At 45.2% G+C, this 21,803-nt stretch overlaps 1 protein-coding gene across 1 annotated transcript; it reads left to right on the forward strand.

Moving 5' to 3' along the window:
• The first annotated feature begins 1,073 nt into the window (after positions 1 to 1,073).
• Positions 1,074 to 20,826, forward strand: pum1 (pumilio RNA-binding family member 1). The gene is made up of 23 exons (XM_061664844.1): positions 1,074 to 3,383; positions 3,478 to 3,649; positions 4,500 to 4,622; positions 5,453 to 5,521; positions 6,327 to 6,432; positions 7,176 to 7,369; positions 8,104 to 8,291; positions 8,359 to 8,614; positions 9,348 to 9,441; positions 9,536 to 9,634; positions 9,701 to 9,843; positions 10,145 to 10,283; positions 10,380 to 10,514; positions 11,294 to 11,596; positions 12,636 to 12,878; positions 12,979 to 13,249; positions 13,831 to 13,960; positions 14,035 to 14,169; positions 15,107 to 15,244; positions 16,200 to 16,325; positions 17,023 to 17,144; positions 17,642 to 17,834; positions 19,414 to 20,826. Exons 1-23 carry the CDS (start codon positions 3,367 to 3,369, stop codon positions 19,543 to 19,545), a joined length of 3,528 nt encoding a protein of 1,175 aa, XP_061520828.1. The 5' UTR covers positions 1,074 to 3,366; the 3' UTR covers positions 19,546 to 20,826.
• Positions 20,827 to 21,803: the final 977 nt, after the last annotated feature.

The raw sequence follows: 21,803 nt of genomic DNA on the forward strand, positions 1-21,803 counted from the left end.
AATAGAGTTTCAAGGTGAGTTTTAGGGTTCCATGGAAGCTTTACGATTTCAAAGTAAGGTTTGAAAACAAGATCAGGGGTTTAAAATATTGTTTCAAGCCAGGGCCTACTTTTGGTCCACCCTGTGCCTAAAAATATTTGTTGACTTGAGCCATACCAATTATATTCACACTAATATTAAAAACTCAATTATAACATTTTAAATGGTCTTCCAGTCATGCTTTTATGCTCAAAATATGCATTCAATGGGAGGGGGAATGTTCACTGTTGCCATAGCGACAGTCCGTCTGCCTTACGTCATCTCCACACACTTTGCGGCAGTCTTCCCTGGAGCCCCGGGGGAGCGGACCGGGAGAGCCGCCCGCTCAGCTCCGAGTGGCCGGGAAGAGGCTTCTGTTTTGGGCTTACTTGGGGGGGGGGGGAGGGCGCACCGTGAGACGTTCAGTGTCTCTGACCGCAGCGCGTTGCCATGGCTGCCGGTTACCTGGTTACTGTGGAGACCCCCCCCCCCCCCCCCCCCACCCCCACAAAGTAGTATTTATGTTTCATGAAAATAATTCATGTTTCCTGTCTCAGTGTACCTTAAGCATGTTGTTGTTTTCCGGGTCCCGCCGCCGCCGCCGACCCTCCGTACAGTAATGAATGTACAGTGTTCGTCCATTGACAAACGCTGTGAATGAGGTCCATAAATGCAGCACAGGGCCTAACAAAGGATGCGGGCCCCAGTGCGGCCCTCCCCTCCCCGGTTGGCGCAACGAACCGCACGCTCTCCCGTCCCTTCCCATCATGCAGCGCTCGCGCCTACTCCTCCGCCGAGCCGCCATGTTGTCGGAGTGAAATCCTGGGGCGTCAGAGAGAAGCTGGGGCCCAAATCCGCAACCATCCATCCTCTGCGCCGGTGAGTCGCGCCCGTTAACCGCTCGCGAGGCCTCGGCACGCAGCTTAGCCACGCACCGGTGCGGATATTGTCGCCATGACGGGGCGAAAGGAGCGGTTTTTTGTGAGACGTAGCCGACTCGCCTCCCGAGCTTACAGCCTTCACCCCCCACCCCCTTTCCTCCCGTTGTGTCGGTCTTCCGCTCCAGACGGCTCACGGGCCTTTGTTAGCACCCGCGTCACGAGTACCTGTCCGGCCGCGGGGGCCAAGGCACACCGGCAAGAGAAGCCCGGAGCCGGTCGTTTGTTCCGCCGCCACCGCTTGTTACAAAACCCACTTGTTTGGTCACCGGTTCACCGGGGGCTGAAAGCGGCGTGGAGTCGGAGGAGGAGGAGGAGGGGGAGGCCGTGTTATTGTTGCTAGACGCCGACAGACCGAGCGAGCATTTCTCTTGCCAGACCCGCTTCTGGCGTGAGTGGATGCGGATACGTGCGCATGAAAGCCTCGGTTATTGATGGCCGGTGCCGGTGCGCATTCTGCCTGCTTTTGTTGTGTCATGTCCAACATGGAGGGGGAAAGACAAGCGTGAGTGCCCGGGGAAGCTAACATGTATTGTCACAACTCGTCAAAGTAGCCGGTGGCGGAGGACATGATAAGGATATAAATGGACCCGGTGGATGCCCCTCCACCACCACCCGGTTCTCGGTGGCGTTCAACCCGGCAATCGTCGCTCGTTTTCGGATGCTGCACGCATGTCATGTCGGTGAATGACCCGAGTGTTGTGGATTTCCGGGTGTTTGTCTACTTGCCTGCTCGTCACCGTAGCCGTAACAATACTTGACACTTACTAACAATTTCACATTTTTGTAGTCTTTGACCATTTTCTTACAGCAGACAAATGGTGTCTTTTGTCAAAAGGGGGTGTGTGTGTCAGAAGACAGCTAACATGCTAATGTAATGCAACGATATGGCTCAGTGTCCTTAAGGCCCAAATGTCAAACTGGTGATTTTGTTTATTTATTTTTTAATTGGGGGGGATTAAAGAGGATAAGGTAAAGGGGGGGTGTAAAAGACAGATTGGGCCGTGCGTGTTGCATTATTTGCGGGGTTTAACCTGCTCAGCATCCATCTGTTGGGGCTGAACGAATAATAACAGAAAGTGTACATTGTTATCATTACCGAGGCAGACATTTTGTTTTGGATCTGAACATATTGTGCAGGTGAGTGGCCATAAACTAATATTTGTAATGGAAGACTGCCAAAATGAAGAGCAGTTTGAAGATGCTTTAAAAGTATATTACCTCAACACAATTTACGTCGAAGAAGTGACTGAGTGGGTTGTTAACTAACTGAAGGCGAGACTGTGATTCAAAAGCATTTTTGCAGTAGAGTGCAATTACACCGTGTTATCCTATGCACAGATATTTTATTTATACATTTTATAGTGAATTAGAACTGCTGAAGTGCATAAGGGAGTACTTTATTTGAAAACAATTTCCTCATATTTTGTGTGTGTAAATTGTCATACTGCATTTATCAGGTAGCATTTGGCGATCTGCCTTTAAAGAACAGAACGGAAAAGATAGGGAGTTAAACACTTGGCTCGGCTCACCGTTCCAGTTCGGAGGGTTTCTAAATGAAACGGTTTAAGATGAACTATGATTCAAAGAAAATGTTAGATGTTACTATTAGTTTTGAATTGCAATTATCGTTATTGCCGATTTCGCGTCCGAGAGTTGTTGTCGTGGCTTCTCTCATCTGGTGCACACTACGGTTAATAAACTCAGAGAAAGTAGCTGTATTTTAATGTGTATTTTTCATCCAATATTGGTTTTTCTAGTTTGTGTATTTGTATCTAATTTTGTATTTTTTGTCATATTTTCTTAGTTATGTATTTTTCATTTAACAATTTTGTGTTTGTTAAAATGTCTTCATTTTACTCTCAGAAAAAAAGCTGTATTTTCCTCGTTTTTTTATTTAGTCGTAATTTTTGTTAATATTTTCTGTTGTGATAGTTTTGTATTTGTTTAATATTTATGGACTATTTTAGTCCAATTTCTTAAGTTAGATTTTTTTTACATTGTAATTTTTTTAAATTGTATTTTTATTCATATTTTTGCCTTTATTGTTTATAATTAGTCTATTTTTCATGATTTTGTTTTTTAAGTGCTTCCTACCCAATATTTTAGTACTTTGTTTTCTAATTTGTTTATTTTTGTCGAATATTTCTTTTTATTGACTCTTTTTCATATTATCCGCATTTTTGCCCTGGCTGTTGTTAGATTATGCATGTGTAACTAATTAATTTCACTCACTCCCATTTAGCATTGAATTCTTTCAGCAACATTGCAATAAAACTAACTGTGATAATTTTGCTCCTGATAATCATGATATTAAATTTTCATCGCATTTCTCCTTGTAGGGGGGGATTTATCACAATGTTGAGCAGCTGTCGTGAAGATTATTGCCTGTTTTAAAAGGCCCAATGAAATGCTGAGTTATGCCTGGTAACAAGTGAGAATGTACTTTGATCTGCTTATTAGCTATTCAAATGCGAGTGGTGTCGCGGCGTAACGGTTGTTGTGTCGTTCCTCTGGCCAGGCTGTGGTGGAATGAGCAGTGTGTGCTGAAGAGGAAAGCAGTGCTCTGGCAGGATTCCTTCAGCCCCCACCATAGAAGTTCGTCTCCCAGCAGCATGCCCGTGGTGCTGAGCAGCGGAGGACACGACCCCCCGGTCGGGCAGACCCCTCAGGCCGCGCCGCCCAACCAGCAGGTAACGCCGTTCAAAAAAAAAAAAAAAAAAAAAGTCACTCACATTCTCTTGACTTTGGTAGATGACAAATCTGCGATATAGAGACCATTTTTTTTCATGTTGTTTTATCCATCCCACATGCTTTAAACACACTTCCAAAAAACATAAATAACATAAATAAAAGGCACTGCTTCCATACTAAATGAACCGTTGTCCCTGAAAATGTAAACAAAATCCTGCATCCACTATATATTGGCTGCTTCAGGTGGTGTTTTTTTTTTCCATTTAAAAAAAAAAAACAACAACAATAGATGAAATGATTAAATCTACAATCCCTAACAAAATGCAAATAAACATTCTATATTTTAACACCAAAAGATTAAAACTATTAATTTCATCTAAAGAAAGTCTGGTAGCTTAACGCTAACGTTTATTGCAAAGTGCCATAGAAGGGCTAACTGGAAATTAGCGAAGATGTTGCAGTAATTCAAAACCTTCAAGCAACCGCTACTTTACCACGGAGGAGAAATGCATCCAAACAGAACATCCCAAAAATATTTTCAGGCATACATTTATTCTCTGCTCTGCGGGAACAACAACAACTTTGAACTGGCGCTCAGTTGGTGACCTTCTCTGCCTATTGTTCCTGCTGTGAATTTCGCTGACTCTCTTCCGGTAGACCGCAGCGCTGCCCGATATGTTGTGGCACAACGTGGTGCCACTACGCTGAACGCGTTCAACTCCAAATTCTGCCTTATGCATAAAACGCAATCGCTTGAAAAGCAGCAGTTTCGCGGGAGGTGACTGTAAATAGCTGGGTAACCCCATGTTGATGCCGCGCTTGTGTACGCCCGCCATTTTGCCCGCTCAGGGTGTGGCAGGTGCCGGACGTTCCCAGGATGACGCCATGGTGGACTACTTCTTCCAGCGGCAGCACGGCGAGCAACCCGGAAAACACCGCTGGCCCACCGGCGACAACATCCATGACAGCCAGGTGCGTGAGCGCTATTATTGCTGCTAGCGGTACGTTTACAATGAACACGATTCAAGTTGGCCCTGGGAGGTTAATTGGTTGTCTCGATGAATGCAACTTTATCTGTAACGATCTCATTCCATACAATCAAATAAAATTCCTTTGCTGTTCAAAATAACAGCGAGCAACACCGAAGTGCCTAAACTGTCGCACCGCAATCTTGTTTGGGTCTGTTAGTCATTCAAACTGCTCTAAGTGCTCGAGGACTCTGCATCTTTTTGCACAATTGTCAAAGAAAATTTGTTTTGATATGATACAAGATAACGAGCAGCCCGATATTGCTCAGTGACTGTTTTTCGTCAATGTCTTTATGTCTCCAAAGTGTTCTCTCTCTTTCGATTGACTGTCTGTCGTCGTACTCGATCGACTTTAACTACCGGAGACAAATTCCTTCTGTGTTTTTGACATACTTGTCGAATAAAGATGATTCTGATTCTGATTCTGAACTGCGGCGAAGGTTCCAGCAGACGCTGCCGTGTGCTCGCATCCGTATTGCAAAAATAAACGCCTCCTTCCAATAGACTGGGACTGTAATGACCTCAGTTCGTGGACGGCCGTTTAATAGACGGCATCTTTAATGGCAATTGGCTTTCCCCTAGACTGACTTGTGGTTGCGCCACAATGTTGTGTGTGACTGTATCACAAAAAGAAATACCTCCCTCACGGAAATAGTATGGGCTGTAGCTGTATTTTTTTTCTGTCCAGGCAGACAAGATCAACGACGACATCTCTGTAAAAGACGCAAGTTCGAAACTGTGCATGTTTTTACTGTTGCTGATTTTTGTCTTCAGGTGCGCTCCATGGACGAGTTGAACCACGATTTCCAGGCGCTGGCGTTGGAGGGACGCACAATGGGAGAGGTGAGATCGGCACCGCCAAGACTTTGGAAACGATTCGTTTTTTTTTTTTTTTTTTTTTTTTTTTTTTTTTTTTTTTTAAAAGACCAAAGTCATATGCTGCATGTCAGCGGCTCTTTGTGCACCCTGGCGAACTGCACCAGACTTGACGAACAGGAAAGCCAGCGCTAATGGAAGTGGGCGGAAAGTGTCGAAGGGATGTGCGGACCTGGCCTTTGTTTTTCCAGAATAACAAGATCGAGGAAAGACGAGAAGCCGCCCAGCAGTTTTGGGTTGGCAGCATTAAGCCTAATTTACTCTACTGCACTGATTCATTTTTGACTTGATTCAAATAAATTAAGATGCAGAACATTCTTTGTTTTTTTTTGTCCAATATTTGTGTATAACTTTCTAATATTTTGGTATTTTTTTCTAATATATTTATATTTTATTGTGAATATGTTTTACGTTTTTTAAATCATTTTGTATCGTCTTATTTTTGTGTAATAGTCTTTTATAATTTTTTTCTCAATTAAATATTCTAAACTTTTATTTTTGTTGAGTACTTTTGTAGTACCTTTTAATATTTTGTATATTTGTTATCCAACTTTTGTAGTAATTTATAATATTTTGGTATTTTTAATCCAGTATTTTTGTTGTTTTTGTTCTTTTCCCCAAATAAGTTTTACTTTTTAAATGTTTTGAACTGTGTGGTGTAAATCCAGGCAAATTGTGCCGCGAATAATACTTTTTTTTCCCCCCTCACGCTTGCGTCTGTGCTGTCGAGCGTCAATTTTAACCGTTTTTCCTCCGGCTCGTTTCCCTGCAGCAGCTGCTCACGGGCAAGAAGTTCTGGGAGACGGACGACTCCGGGAAGGACGGGCCAAAGGGGATCTTCCTGGACCAGTGGAGGGACAGCGCATGGGGGGCCTCAGGTAGAGGAACATTGGGAATTGTATTTATTTTTTTCCTTCCCCCCTCAAAAGAATGCTGAGAAACTGCTCGCAGAAGTCTATTTATGGACACCAAAAAAAAAAAAATCAAACGCTGGATTTCAAACGTAAGATCGTCAGATGAGATTTGAAGTTTCTGGCGTGCCACTTAATGTGCAGCAGGCAGCTGTTTCGGGACGGTCCGGGGCCTTTCTTGTGGCCATCCGGTCCATAACCGAACGCAGGCTGACTCACTTTGTCGTCATTCTCATTTTCCAAAACGAAAATAAAATAGTGCTTTTTAAAAATATAAATAAACGTTCCCGCTGAAGAGGTGCAGACTTGACCTTTGAGTTACGTTGTCAAAACGACAGCCCGTGGAACATAAGCAGCCGTTGGAAAAAACAAACCCAACACTGCAATGGGCCACGACGACCATCATTGATCTGCTGTGCCAAAAAGCATGGTCAAATAATGGGCTTGCTTCTTATCCAGAAGGTTTTTCGATCTTTATGAACATCAGATATGCGTAGCAATAAAAACTGTTTTACAGCAGCGCGTTTCATTCAAAACACACTTTTATGAGACAGATTTAGCACCACAGTCATAGATCTATGTTCTTGCAGCCATTGCTTTCTGTTGTAGATCAGCGTAATTTGCTCAAATGGTTCGTCTCCGGTACAAAGCGAATGAAGGCGCGATCGACGTTTTCTAGCCTTACTCGATGTCCCTCCCCTTTGCCGCAGACCACTCGGTGTCCCAGCCAATCATGGTGTCCCGCCGGCCCGGTCAGGGCTTCCACGGCGGCGGCGAAGTGGGCGTGGGCTCCGTCATGTCGCCGCGATCCGAGAGCGGCGGGCTGGGCGTCAGCATGGTGGAGTACGTGCTGTCCTCCTCGCCCGCAGACAAGCTGGACTCCTGCCTGCGGAAAGGACCTTATGTGAGTCTCTTGCATTTTGGATTATTATTATTACGACTTGCCTTTCGGGCCGCAACTAACGTTTATTTTAATAATTGATTAAGGCTGGATTCATCGATTTTAAGGGGAAAACACTTTTTAACTTCCTGCATGAAAATCGCAGCGTTTGTAAAGTAATGCATTATGAATAAAAAAGAAGAAAAAGTAACACGTCGACTGATTGGTATGCAGGATGGCGATTTCACTAACCGCACCGGGTAACAACGGCCTACGTCGACTACCCCGGGAACGCACGCCCCCGAGGCGTAAAAGAAGGACTCCAGACCGAAATTTAGTCTTCAAAAAGTCCCGTTTTCTTGATTCAACCTTTGCCAATTCCCATGACCTGGATGACTGACAATCTATGCAAACAAGTCGAATTGGTATTGGCAGACTTCGAGTAAAAATCATTGATTTTCATGCCCAGTTATAGTGTCGTGCATACAGCCATTAGCATATTCCTAATACAAATCTTTTTGTTTTATTTTAGCAATCATTTTATGCTAGAGTGCACTGTGATGTCACGCAGCCCTCCTTGAGCGGTCCTTGGAGAAAAAGAAAAAAAAAACTTCGCTTATTATTGACACCCCAGTTGAAGTCGACAGTAAAACTTAACACAACAAAACTAATTACGCTTTTTATTTGAACACAACCCATTTTGTTTGGGTCACTCGCCTCGCTCGGGTGTTTGTAAATCGTCGGATGTCACGGTAAAGGGCCAGCGGGACGGCGAGGTGGTGGAGGACAAGCGGGAGAAGCCAAAGGTGCCGTTCGAGGCGGAAAAGTTGAAAGAACTGGCGGAGGCGGAGGCCGACGTCATCAACGACGTCATCAACCCCAACGGGCTGCCCGTGCAGAACGGTCTGGACGTCGACGTCAAAGAGTTCGGGTACGTCCCGCGGCCGCGGCTTCTTCGCCGAGCCAACGTTCGGGGCGCCTGGCGTCAACTTTGTCGTTCCCGCAGCCGCCAGGACGGGCAACATGCAGCCCCCGGGACCCGAGGGGGACCTGCTGGGCGGTCCCGGGGGCGTCGGCGTGGACGGGCTGACGCCCTTGGGAGGCGGCGGGCCCAAACCTCCCGAGGACTTCTCGGGCGTCGACCAGGGCGGCGTCGCCATGGACCCGATGGAGTCGGTGATGGAGCCGCTGCAGTTCGACTACAACTCGCAGATGCCCATGGACTCGGCGCCCACTGTGGGACTTTTTGATTACACCAACCAGCAGCAGGTTTTTGTCAAACATATTCATCCTCTCCCTCGTCTATTAACAATAATAAAATACAATTCACGTCATATTTGTGTTTTTACTGTAAAAAAAATCCTGAAAATGCAACCAGTTATCCACACATCAGTTACACCGTCTTATAGAGATGACACGGTTTGCTGCTAAATTTGATCGTATTTGTCAGGATGTTTTTATTTTTTCGTAGTTTTGTGGCTTCATTAGTTGAAAGTGCATCTCCGCTGACATGCACTGCTTGCACGAGCAGCATGTCTGCAAACAGAGAGGAGCTACTTGACAAAAGCACAGTTGGTGTTTTGGTCACTATTGGGTTTCGCCACTTTTGCGACCCCTCGAGCAACTCATTTTTTTCCAAAAAAGCGACTTTAATTCCTGCTAAAGAGCCAACAACATGAACCGAATCATTTTGCCGCAGAACCTTTTTTTTCCCTTTTTTTTTATTTTTTATTATGTATTCCGTAATTGATAAATCTTAACTTAAGGATAATATTTGCATACATATTTTAATTTAAGGGACCTTTTTCCAAGAGGAAGCACATTTTTACATTATCTGTAAAGAAGAGAAATATTTTCTATTTCTATGGAAGTTGATGCATGCCGTTGTCATTTGCTTTTTCTCCAAGCGAATTTCTTCTTCTGACTTGATTTACGAAGAGACCATTTTATTTGAAGGCCCAATTGTCCAGCCCGTCTAATAAGTGGTTCTTCTGCGCAGCAGCTTTTCCAGAGAAACAACGCTCTCGCCGTGCAGCAGCTCACAGCCGCCCAGCAGCAACAGTACGCCTTGGCGGCGGCGCAGCAGCCGCACATCGGTAAGAAGATGACACTTTTTTTCCCCCCAAATGATTCAACAAATATGACGTCACACACCGGCCCCTGATGTTATGCCTATGTCGTTATCGCCAGGTCTGGCCCCTGCCTTTGTTCCCAATCCTTACATCATCAGCGCCGCGCCGCCGGGTACGGACCCTTACGCGGCGGGACTAGCGGCGGCCGCGACTCTCGGTGAGTTTTATCGCTCGCTACGCGCTTCCAAAAGTTAGTTGCCTCACGAATTGTATGCGTGTGCAGGGCCTGCAGTGATGCCTCCTCAGTACTACGGCGTCACGCCCTGGGGCGTGTACCCCGCCAACCTGTTCCAGCAACAGGCAGCCGCCGCCAACAACTCGGCCAATCAGCAGGCGGCAGGCCAGGGTCAGCAGAACCAACAGCAGGTCACTCATCCAGATCTTTCAACTTTTGAAATCCAGTACAGTACAGTTGTATTTCACTTTTAAGTACAATACATTTGAGGTTAATCTTTCAGAAATTATTTCAAATTTTTGATGGATTTTTTTTTGTGCAATATGGGTTGATTAAATCATTATTTCCGTTCAAATTTGGATTGCGTCACCGCTGAAGGAAACCATGTTTTTTTTTTTTTTTTTTTTTTTTTTTTTTTATATAAATGGCACTCATTTTTAGTCATTTGTGAACATTCTTTCTAATTTTTTTTTTTTTTTTTTTCCCCCAAAGGTGATGCGCGCGGGAGGAAACCAGCGTCCCTTGACGCCCAGCCAGGGGCAGCAAGGACAGCAGAACGAGCAGCTGGTTGCCACGGCGGCCGTCAACTCCGCCCTGGCCTTCGGGCAGGGGCTCGCGGCGGGAGTGCCTGGTGAGTCCACGAGACCGTTTTGTACGGCTTTGTTGCACTCGCTGTCGTGGTCTTGTTTTCCTTAGTTTGCTCACATTTTTCTTGCTCCCCTCCCAGGTTATCCGGTCCTGGCCCCCGCGGCGTACTACGACCAGACGGGCGCCCTGGTGGTCAACACCGGAGCTCGGAGCGGCCCCGTTCGCCTCATGGCCCCCGCGTCCGTCATCATATCGCCTTCTGCGGCGCAAGCAGGTAAAGGACGGATATACAAGTTAACCCTCGGGTTAGTTGTTAAACAAAATGCTATAAAATGTTTTGTCCTCCTCGAAGCGCGACCTGTGAGAGTAATGCACTAAATATTTTGTTTTCCTGTTTCTGACACTTTGGGGGAAAAAAAAAAAAAAAAAAAATCACACCGTTCTTTCTGCTGTCAAGCACTGTGGTCATGTCTGCTGAATGCGCTGACATCACGAAAAATGAATGCGGCTCTAGCGACTTTCTTACGCCTACACGTAACTAGCGTACACGTAACTACAGTTTTATGCTGCGAAAATATATCGGCTTAGAGCCTCCGGTGGCCACACTATAACCCACTGGGACGTTACGGGGACAACGAGGCGCTCTAAAGCGGCCACGCTAGCTCCAAGCGCCGGTCCGCACGCTGGCTGTCAAGTCAGACTTTAAAACCGAACCAAAAAAACATTGCCCCTTCATGCGCTTCCGCTTTTCTCTGTATTACGTGCGTACACTCATGGCCAACAACAAGGCACTCTAAATGGACCATGTCGGCCAAAGCCCCGGTGCACGTACTATATTTCGAAACGAGACTCTGAATTCACTTCACTGAAGGCAGTCTTCACAGAGAGTTTTCTCCTCCTTTAAGTATGACCTGCAAGCGGTATGAGACGAAATATTGATTGAAATGATTGAAAATTGCAATGTTTATTGGGATTATTTTTTTTTTGGAGCCAGAAATATCATTGCTGCGTGTGGGAAACAAATATGGACGTTTGTTCTCTCCTACGCTTTAGTCGCAGCGGCGGCGGCCTCGGCGGGCGGCGCCAACGGGGGCCTCGGCGGCGGCGCCAACGGCCCCTTCCGGGCCATGACGTCCCAGCAGCCCCAGCAGCAGGGCGGCCCCGGCGGCGGCCCTCTGGGCGGCAGCTCCTTCTACGGCTCGTCCTCGCTCAGCTCGTCCTCGCAGAGCTCCTCGCTCTTCTCGCAGGGCTCCGGCCAGCCCGGCCCGGGCTCGGCTTCCCTGGGCTTCAGCCAGCAAGCCTCCTCGTCCCTCGGCGCCACGCTCGGGGCCACTTTGGGAGGCTTCGGTACTGCAGGTAGGAATAGTTTTTGTATGTATGTTGAATTTTGGATGGAATTCATTTCGCTTTTGTCACACAATCACAAAATACTCTATATAAAATATAGAATAGTTGTCCGAAAAGGGCTTTGGCTGAAGCAAACCTTACTAATGCCGAAGCCGTTTATTTCCCTTTTCACTCCCACCTTTTTTTGCTTTCCTTCTTTTCATTTCAGCAAGTGTGAATTTGTACAACAAAGTGCTTTTTTTTTTTTTTTTTTTTTAAGAAAATATGCATTGTCACATCAGTTTGTGCTAGTGTTATTTTGGCTGGTATGCTAGCTAACACAATTGATGAGCCTTGTGAAGGCGGTTTGTTTGTGTTTGAATGATTTAACTATTGAATACAGTTATTTATGTAACATGGTTTCGTGGTTGTGTACATGCAAGATCATGGCGTTGGTACTTTATGATCCTATTTTAAGTGCTTTGCTGCCATCTTGCGGCATCTATACACAAAAACCTCTTATTCGTGGATGTTTTTGGGATGTGGGAGGAAACCGGATTGCCCGGAGAAAAGCCACGCAGGCACGGGGAGAACATGCCATCTCCACACAGGCGGGGCTGGCGATTGAACCCCGGTCCTCAGAACTGTGAGACAGATGTGCTAACCAGTCGCCACCGTGCCGGCGAAACTAACATATTTATTATAAAGTTATTTAGTGATAGGCCAAGCAGTTCAATGCTCTTCCACAAGATGGCAGAAAATAGCCTAATCTGTAGATTCACTGTTTGGCGGTGGCCTGTGAGTTTTTAATTTTTTTTAAATGTAAAATATGTTCCTTTTTATGGTGGGTTGTATTGACCAATGAACACATTTGGTGTCTCTGGAAACTTTTCTTTCTAATATTAATTTTAGAAAACGTATTAAATATGCAATTTTCAGAAAGTGAGGCATTGAAATGTAGCTTTTATTTATTGATTACATTTTTTTTAGTTCTCGAACGGTGAACCTGCATTCTAACAACAGGAAGACAAACAGGGCCGTTATTGTTGTTGTCTCTGCCTCCCTCTAGTGGCCAACTCCAGCGGCGGCAGCGGGTCACGCCGCGACTCCTTGACGGGAAACAGCGAGCTGTACAAGCGCACGCCCTCCAGCCTCACGCCCATCGGCCACGGCGGCTTCTACAACGGCACGCTGGGCTTCAGCCCCTCGCCCGGCCCGGTGGGCATGCCGCTGCCCAACCAGGGCCCGTCCCACTCGCTCACCCCGCCGCCCTCGCTCTCCAACCACAGCTCCTCGTCCAACCTCAACCTGGGTAAGCGGGCATCCCGGGTGTTCCCGAGGGGTACGGCAGGGGTTCTGAAGCTTTGTGGGTGGAGTCGAGTTTACCCGTGTAGCCGATGCCCCCTTCGCAGGGGGCCTGACCAACGGGAGCGGGCGCTTCATCTCGGCCGCCCCGGGCGCCGAGGCCAAGTACCGCAGCGCCGCCAGCTCGGGCTCGTCGCTCTTCTCTCCCAGCAGCCAGCTGTTCCCGTCGTCGCGGCTACGCTACGGCATGTCGGACGTGATGCCGTCGGGACGTAGCCGCCTGCTGGAGGACTTCCGCAACAACCGCTACCCCAACCTCCAGCTGCGTGACATCGCGGGGCACATCATGGAGTTCAGCCAGGACCAGCACGGCAGCAGGCGAGCACGTTAGCGACATTAGTAGCATAACATTCATATTTCAGTACGAAATCATCTTATGGCTCGTGCAAATACATGAGGTGTGCCTGTTGATTTTGTGTGCCCGATTCAAATGTCTATTTGGATGACCGCATAGCTTTTAGGACTCATGTTGGTAGCATGGCGTTATTTCCGTAGGGAAAAGCGCTCGCTAAAATGCGTTGACGAAATGTACCCCCCACCCCCCCAAACAAAAACAACAACAACAAAAACTGCAACCAGGACTTAACCGGGTGGCTGTAGACAGGTTTCAAATAATCAAATTGGATTTTTCATTTGTTGGACAATGACGTCTTTGTTTCGGAACAGTACAGGGACTAACGATTCGCTCGTCATTCGTTACCGTCAATGCGAATATTAATTGGGCATTTAGATGGCGAGACTGATCTCTACTAAAATTCTGATTGGGGATTCGTTTTTTTTCACGGGGACTCGCGAATCAATTCGAATCACCAGTGAGTCGTTCGTACCGCTACTAATATCCCGTAGAGTTGGTCGGCCATTAGCATGATGCTAAACTAAGTCGTCGCGGTCTTGCGCAGGTTCATCCAGCTGAAGTTGGAGCGAGCCAGTCCGGCCGAGCGCCAGCTCGTCTTCAGCGAAATCCTGCAGGCCGCCTACCAACTCATGGTCGACGTATTCGGCAACTACGTCATCCAGAAGTTCTTCGAGGTACGTCTCAGTGCGGTTCGGGTTGAATTTTTGTATCACGGCATAAGATTTAAACCGGATTTTCTTTTGTGAAGTTCGGCAGTCTGGATCAGAAGCTGGCGCTGGCCGAGCGTATCCGCGGCCACGTGCTGTCGCTGGCGCTGCAGATGTACGGCTGCAGAGTCATCCAGAAGGCGCTGGAGTTCATCCCGTCCGATCAGCAGGTCATCGTGAGTACGCCGCTCTCTCGCGCGCTCGCTGCTGCGCTTTCTTTTGCTAGGCAGCGCGGCGGCCTCGCGGTTAGTACATCTGAAAATAAATGACAAAAAAAGATGACGTGAGTGAGTGAGTGCGTGTGTAATTTTAGACTTATTTGCTTCCGTTTTAGTACCTTGTATCACTGCTGGGTTCATATATTTAATATGCCATGTCAATATAAAAAATGCAGAATAATCTATGCATATACAGTGAATACAGAAAGTATTCACAGCGCTTGACATTTCTTCCAATTTTATGTTACATCCTTGTCCCAAAATGCAACTGAGTTGTGAATGCTTGTATACATGGTTTGTAATAAATTTGCACAGAAAGAATGCACAAAATGTTTCCATGAAAGGGGTGTTGTGTAAAGAACTTTGACGGGGAGCAGTCACACAATTGAATAAAATGTGAAGAATTAAACCGTATGTGCATCATGATTAATTGCAGCTCATTCTGCTGTGCGAATTGGCCACCGGGGGCAGTATAACACAATTATGCAAACATGAAGAAGAGTTGCTTCAACGTGTGACTCAGTAAACTGCAGCGTTGTTAGTTAAATAACAGACACTAGAGTAGCAGTTTGGGATTTTTGTGGTACTTTACCGATAGCGCTAATCTGTAACTGTCGGTGCCAGTGTGTGTGTGTGTGTGTGTGTGTTTAAACATCGCAGGCTTCCCTTTTTTCAAAAGTTGACTCATTCCATTTTCAGGCCAAAACCCGTTAGGGCGTGTTTGAGACGTATTTGCTCACAAGTTGTTTTCTCCAAGGCGACTGTTGAACGCGCAACGGCTGTTTGTTGGCCACACTTAAGCCCCTGTTTCAAAAAAAAAAAAGAGAAACTGCTTGGAGGCACAATTGAGTTTTCCGACAAACGATGACTCTTACTCTTCCTCCCCGGCCGGCAGAGCGAGATGGTGCGCGAGCTGGACGGCCACGTGCTCAAGTGCGTGAAGGACCAGAACGGAAACCACGTGGTGCAGAAGTGCATCGAGTGTGTGCAGCCGCACGCGCTGCACTTCATCATCGACGCCTTCAAGGGACAGGTACGGGATGCGCGCACGAGTCCTGTGTCGCCATGCCAACGCAGACCACCGCAACTCGTAGCCATCTTCTATTCATTTGCAAAGTGTGGTTTTAGCATGAATGCTAAAAAGAAGCACTTCATGCGAATGTTGCAGATGTCTACCCTCGTGTGTGTGGGGGGGTGGGGAGGGGTCTCTTGGGCGTGTGTATGTGTTTGTCAAAGCTGTGTGTCTTTCGGGTTTGCCTGTGTGTGTTGGGTTTGTGTGTATCTTTTGGGTTAACGTGTGCGTGTCTGTGTAGCGTGAACAATTGCGTTTTCACCTTCCCCGTGGCGGTGTGCAGGGCGGTGCAACATTAAACCTCTCTTAGTAATCGGGTCCAAAAGGGCATTTGCACAAAAACCGTCTTATTGAATTTGAAAAAAAAAAAAAAAAAATGTTCCTATTTATCAGGGGGGGGGGAACACTACTTCCTCCTGTCTCCAGGACTTTGCCACCAAATATTGTTACAAATTATTATTGTATTTTTGGGGGGTGGTCCAAGTGTTTTAGGTTGTTTTTTTTCTATTTACCAGAAAACAATAAATTTTCATTAAACGACAAGTTTTACTGTTATGTTCATCAGAGCAAATATCTTTTTAGCATCCATCCATCCGTTTTCCGTACCGCTTCTCCTCACGCGGGTCACAGGCGTGCCGGAGCCCATCCCAGCTATCTTCGGGCAGGAACCCGTCGCCAGCCAACCGCAGGGCACATACAAACAACCCTGCGCACATTCACACCTTAGGGCAATTTCGAGTATTCAATCAACCTACCATGCATGTTTTTTTTGGGGGGGGATGCGGGAGGAAAGCGGAGTGCCCGGAGAAAAGCCACGCAGGCACGGGGAGAACATGCACACGGGCGGGGCCGGGATTTGAACCCCGCGGCTGGCCGGCTAAACTGTGTGTGACCGTGTGCGTATCTTGCGTGTCAGGTGTTCGCGTTGTCCACTCACCCGTACGGCTGCCGAGTGATCCAGCGCATCCTGGAGCACTGCCTGCCCGAGCAGACGCTGCCCATCCTGGAGGAGCTCCACCAGCACACCGAGCAGCTCGTGCAGGTCGGCGAGCACCTTCACCGCTCCGCAGAATTGTCGTAACGCTGCAATCTGCTTGAAGAGCGTTGATTTGTTATTGGCTGCCACTATACGTCACTGGCGTAGGTAGTTGAACATTATTTGGAGTCAACAAATATTTTTCGCACTATTCGGAAAATTGAATAATGGCCTGTTGTAGTGCTTCTCACAACGTTTTAACCAAAGTCGAAAAATATTTGGCTCGCCAAGGAAGCGCCATAGTGACCGACATGAAGTACAGTAGCTAGTAGGCCTAAGTGTTGATCAAAAAAACGAGCCAGAGGTTTTATTCCTAAAAATGGAAAAATTTATTATTGTAAGCTATTGTAACATTCAGTTTGAACATCAACCCTGTGCTTGAATATAGGAAGGAAAAAAAACAACAACCTGGGATTAATTATTATTATATATCAAAAGTACTGAGTATAAAGGTTACATCAAAATTGTACTTACATGAATGTTTGTAAAGCAACAGTTTTAAAAGCTGAAGTGCAAAATATTGCTGTCGGACGTAATCCTCGCATCTCCCAAACCATTATTGGTCAGAAGATTTAGAAAAATCTACATTTTTTTGGGGTTTTTAAATGTTTAATTCGGTCAATCTTTCGTATCCCATTTTAGAATCACTCGTCTATTCCTTATATTTACGCGTGTGTGTGTGTTTGTGTGTGTGTTTTCACAGGACCAGTACGGCAACTACGTGATCCAGCACGTGTTGGAGCACGGCCGGGCCGAAGATAAGAGCAAGATCGTGGCCGAGATCAGAGGGAACGTGCTGGGACTCAGCCAGCACAAGTTTGCCAGGTAGCGCAAGACCATCGCAACGACACCATCGCCTTCGCACACGCGCACTACTAAAAGCAGGATAGTAGCGCGAGCGTGCGCCCGCGACGATTGCTTTTCCCGGTACTCTGTTCGTGTTTTGACATGCGCCTTGAAGGGGGCGTGGCCTCGTGAGCGGCGTCAGGATCTCGGACTCGAGCTCGGGTCGGCCCTTTGCCTCGCGCTAAGATCTGCTCCTTGCGAGCGCGCTCATTTTGCATTTGTGTTTGGCTGCTCGTCCCGTTCAATAAATGACTGACGGCTCTCCAGTGTGAAAGATGCTAGGCTTTGTAATTGTTCACAATGTCGAATGTTGATAAACTTGCATATATATATATTTATATTTATACGTTACCTTTGCATTATCATGGAGAGGGCGTGTTCATGTACATCTGTGCATATCAAGGTCTTTCAGTGGCGTACCAACCTTTTAAAAGCCGGTCCGGCCTTGTTAATTCACGTTTGTCTTCCTATTTCAGTAACGTGGTGGAGAAGTGCGTGACGCACGCGTCTCGGGCGGAGCGAGCGGTGCTGATCGACGAGGTGTGCAGCCTGACGGAGGGCCCCCACAGTGCCTTATACACCATGATGAAGGACCAGTACGCCAACTACGTTGTGCAGAAGATGATCGACGTGGCCGAGCCCACCCAGCGCAAGATCGTCATGCACAAGGTGTGTGTGTGTGTGTGTGTGTGCGCTGTGGGTAGTCAATGTCTAGTGCCTGTGCTGTACAATGTGATTGCAGAACGTCAGGAAAAGCCTACTAGAACATCTGAACTTTATTTGGAGTCAATCAGAGGCACTTTAAATGATGGCAAGTGTGTGCTGACTGCCATTTAACACAAGTTTGACTGTGATTGGTTCGTTCTCACCACAGCAACATCCCCAGTTATGAGGGTGTGCATACTTATGCAACGACATTGTCTCAGTCATGATTTACGTCCTTAAATATTTTCTTTTAAAGTGAGTTAGACACGTTGTGGGTCACATCAATGTCGGAAAAAGTTTTGAACTTATTATTTTGGTCTTTTTCTTTTTTTTTTCTTTTTTTTTAATATCACAAAAACCCGGCATTTGAACAGGGGTGTGTAGACTTTTTATAGCCATTGTTTATGTTTGTGTACATGTCGTCAGTCAGCACATTGATGTTAACTTCAAACATTTACTGAGCGTCACAAGTGCTAGAAATCCAGTTCGGTGGTCCCCGGTGACAGGGTTTCCAAGGCAACCGCGTAGGGGACAACTGGCTCGTTCGTGTGCCAATAAGGACGCGTTAATGAGTCTGAAAAGCCGTTTAAAAACAAATAACCCAAAAAAGTTTTATGTTCAGAAGGAGGCAAATGAGCTCCAAAATTTTGTCTTGGACTTTATTTGTAAAGAAAAGAAAAAGCATGAAACTCCAGCTCTTAAAAAAATAATAATTAATAATCAAGATGACCAAAAAAAATATTTTATATTTGGGAGAATGTTTTTTAATATAAATGAAATAATAAAAAAAAATTGCTTCCATTCAAAGAAAGACAAATATATTTTTAATGGTTAATCCATCCATTTTCCGAGCCGCTTATCGTCACAAGGGCCGCGGTTAATCCGAAAGACGAAAAGGAATTGTCGATCAAAAAAAATATTTAAAAATGTATATTTTCAATACAACAAGAAAAAAGACATTTTAATTCAGACAAAATGTGTTTCAAAAATATTTTTTAATAGGGAAGATGATTTAAAAATTAAAAATAATTAAAAAGTACCTCCTATAAAAAAAAAATCTGAATGATGATTGAACAGTGGGGGGGGGAGTCTTTATATTTACTTTGTGGCGGTTATAAAATGGAGTTGGTTTGTTTGGTGTACCGCTATATTTTTCTCAGCAGTTAGATCACATTTGAGTTGGATTTTTAGATGTACAATTTAGTATTTAAATTTCCCTTTTGTGCCTTTTCTGGAAGCGTCTTTCTTCTCATTAGCTGCAAAGCCTTCAGGCCGCAGTGAAGGCAAAAAGTCCATTTTGTTTATTTCTATCACAGTGATTCTCCAAATGCGGTACGTATACATTTTGGTACAGTTCAGTTGTATTTCACTTTGAAGTGCAGCACATTTGCATTGAATCTTTTTGAATGATTTCCAAACATTTATTGAGGTGCAACTTTTTATTTCATTTATTTGATGTGAAATATGTTTTCAGCGAGTCATTCAGGTCTATTTGGAGTTGTCCCTACTTTTCGATGCAACTGTGTCCCAATGTGACTTCCAGATCCGGCCCCACATCTCCACGCTGCGCAAGTACACGTACGGCAAACACATCCTGGCCAAGCTGGAGAAGTACTACATGAAGAACGGCGTGGACCTGGGCCCCCTGTGCGGGCCCCCCAACGGCATCATGTAACCCCCCCCCCCCCAAAAAAAAATAAGGTCGTAAGCCCTTTCCCAATCCTTCAGTTTCCATGACAACCCTTTCAATCTGCCCACCCCAGCCCGGCCTGCTGAACTTGTGCAGGTGTTACCCCGCCCCCGACGTTATTTTTTGTTTGTTTGTTTCATATTTCACTTTGGCCCCCCCCCCCCCCCCCCACTCTCGAAAATGACTATTTTATTTGTCAGCCAATCGTAGACGAGTACACACACGCGAGCTAACCAGCCGACACGTCATTTAGCATGGGAGTTTTCTGGTCTTGCTTCTATAAATATAACATGTATACTTGGTGTAGAATCTTTGCATATACAGTACATATGAATATATATATATATATACATATATATATATATATAAATATATATATATAAACTTTGTAGGTTTTTTCTGGTTTTTGATGTCGACTTGTATCTATAATGTATCCTAGTAGTGACCACGCATACTTCTGACTGTATACTTGTACATTTGTAAACCCTTGTAATGTAAAAGTGCTTTACTGCCCTTTTTTGGTATGATTATAATGATGATGATGATGAGGAAAAAAAACTTAGGGGGGAAAAAAAAATCTTTACCTGCGCATTTCAGTGTATATTCTCACTTTCTTGGTTTGTGACATGAGTTGTATATTGTAAATTGTAATATCAAGTTTTGCTTTTTGTCCCCCCCCCCCCCCCCCCCCTCAAAAAGCCCTTTCTGTATCTATATGGCGTAGTACTTGTACAAAAAAAAACAAAAAAAACATTCGCACCACACTTGGTTTTATCAGCTTAACTTTAAAAAAACAAAAAACAAAAAAAAAAACAATCTCCCACTGACTTCCTTCAGTTGTCTTTATTTTTTTTTTAAGATCTTTTTATAGAAAAGCTTCACTTTTGATGGGAGTGAACATGGCTTGTACAGAGGAGATTCTTGTTGGATTTTTGTTTTTGTTTTGTTTGTAATTTTCTAGTTCTGTAAGTGCTGTATCATAATGTCTTTTTTTTTTTTTTTTGCGTGAGAAGAGAGGCAGCCATTTTTTGGGGTGAAGATTAAAAAAAAAAATACCGCCTTGTGTATATTTACTACTACGAGCACACCTTGTAACCATATGTGTATAGTTAACAGAAACCTGTGTATGCTTACTTGCCTGGGCAACTATTTTTTGTAACTCCTGTTGTAGATTGTCTCTAAACAATTGTGTGATCTTTATTTTGAAACCAAACGGAAGGAAAAAAAAAAAAAAGAAAATCCCCCCCCAAAAATTGAAAATTTCAACCCGTGTCTGTGTGTCGTTTTTTTTTTAAAAACTTGGTTTAACGCCTCGCCTTGAATTAATTGGCCTCGTTATTTTTACCTCAAGATGAGTTCAGGCATGAGTAATCGATCACAGATGCTTGAGAGACTCTGAGCTTTCTTTGTATTAAAGCGTAATTGGAGTAAAATAGGGCAAAACAAAGCAGCGTCTGTTCAGCATCGCAATGCCACATGCTGCGCATAGAATTGCTTACTTTCTCTTATTTACAAGAAGAAGGAAAAAATTACCCGACTCAATCATTACTGGGGCAGGCACATCTACTGGGGGGTCAATGCTCAAAGGTCATAGCAGATACTTCAAAGATAATTTACAACTAGAACTTCAGTTTGAATGTCTGATGAACAATTTCCGCACTTTTGATTTCAAAATCGGACAAATAACCGCGCAAGTCCAGTTTGGATGCTTGCTTTGGACTCGTCGCGTGTAGAAAGATCTGCCTTTGATTGGAGAATGTGCTAATGATGCGTTTAAACATTTTCTGTCAGATCTTGTATAAATTGCATGACAATGTTTCCTGAAAGATGACGCTTACTTCCACATTGAGCTAAATGACAGCTGGTGGTGACGATTGCTTTTTTTGGTTTGTTGGTTTTTCTTTGTATTTTGCTTTGAGAAACATACCAAATGTTTCTGGACTGATCCAAAACTTTGTTCCACCAACATCACTCCAACGAATGGACAATTTGCTTTAGACGTGAGCTACAATTGGAACTCCCAATGGCGTGCTTAAGGTGAGTCCCATCAAAAAAGCGACTTGAGGTCATGGAAGCAAGATAAAAAGAAATAAGAATTACCCTCAGAGTCGCGGGATGACGGAATGAATAATGGACAGCGGCGAGTTAAGTGCGATATCCACTGGATTAAAATTCAATGTGGGTGCTATTTTTAAAAACCATCCTTCGCCTGAGTGTATGTGGCTCCAGAGCACCTGCTTCGT

The sequence above is a fragment of the Phycodurus eques genome, chromosome 20, assembly GCF_024500275.1.
Source record: "Phycodurus eques isolate BA_2022a chromosome 20, UOR_Pequ_1.1, whole genome shotgun sequence".
In the NCBI taxonomy this organism is placed as follows: domain Eukaryota; kingdom Metazoa; phylum Chordata; class Actinopteri; order Syngnathiformes; family Syngnathidae; genus Phycodurus; species Phycodurus eques.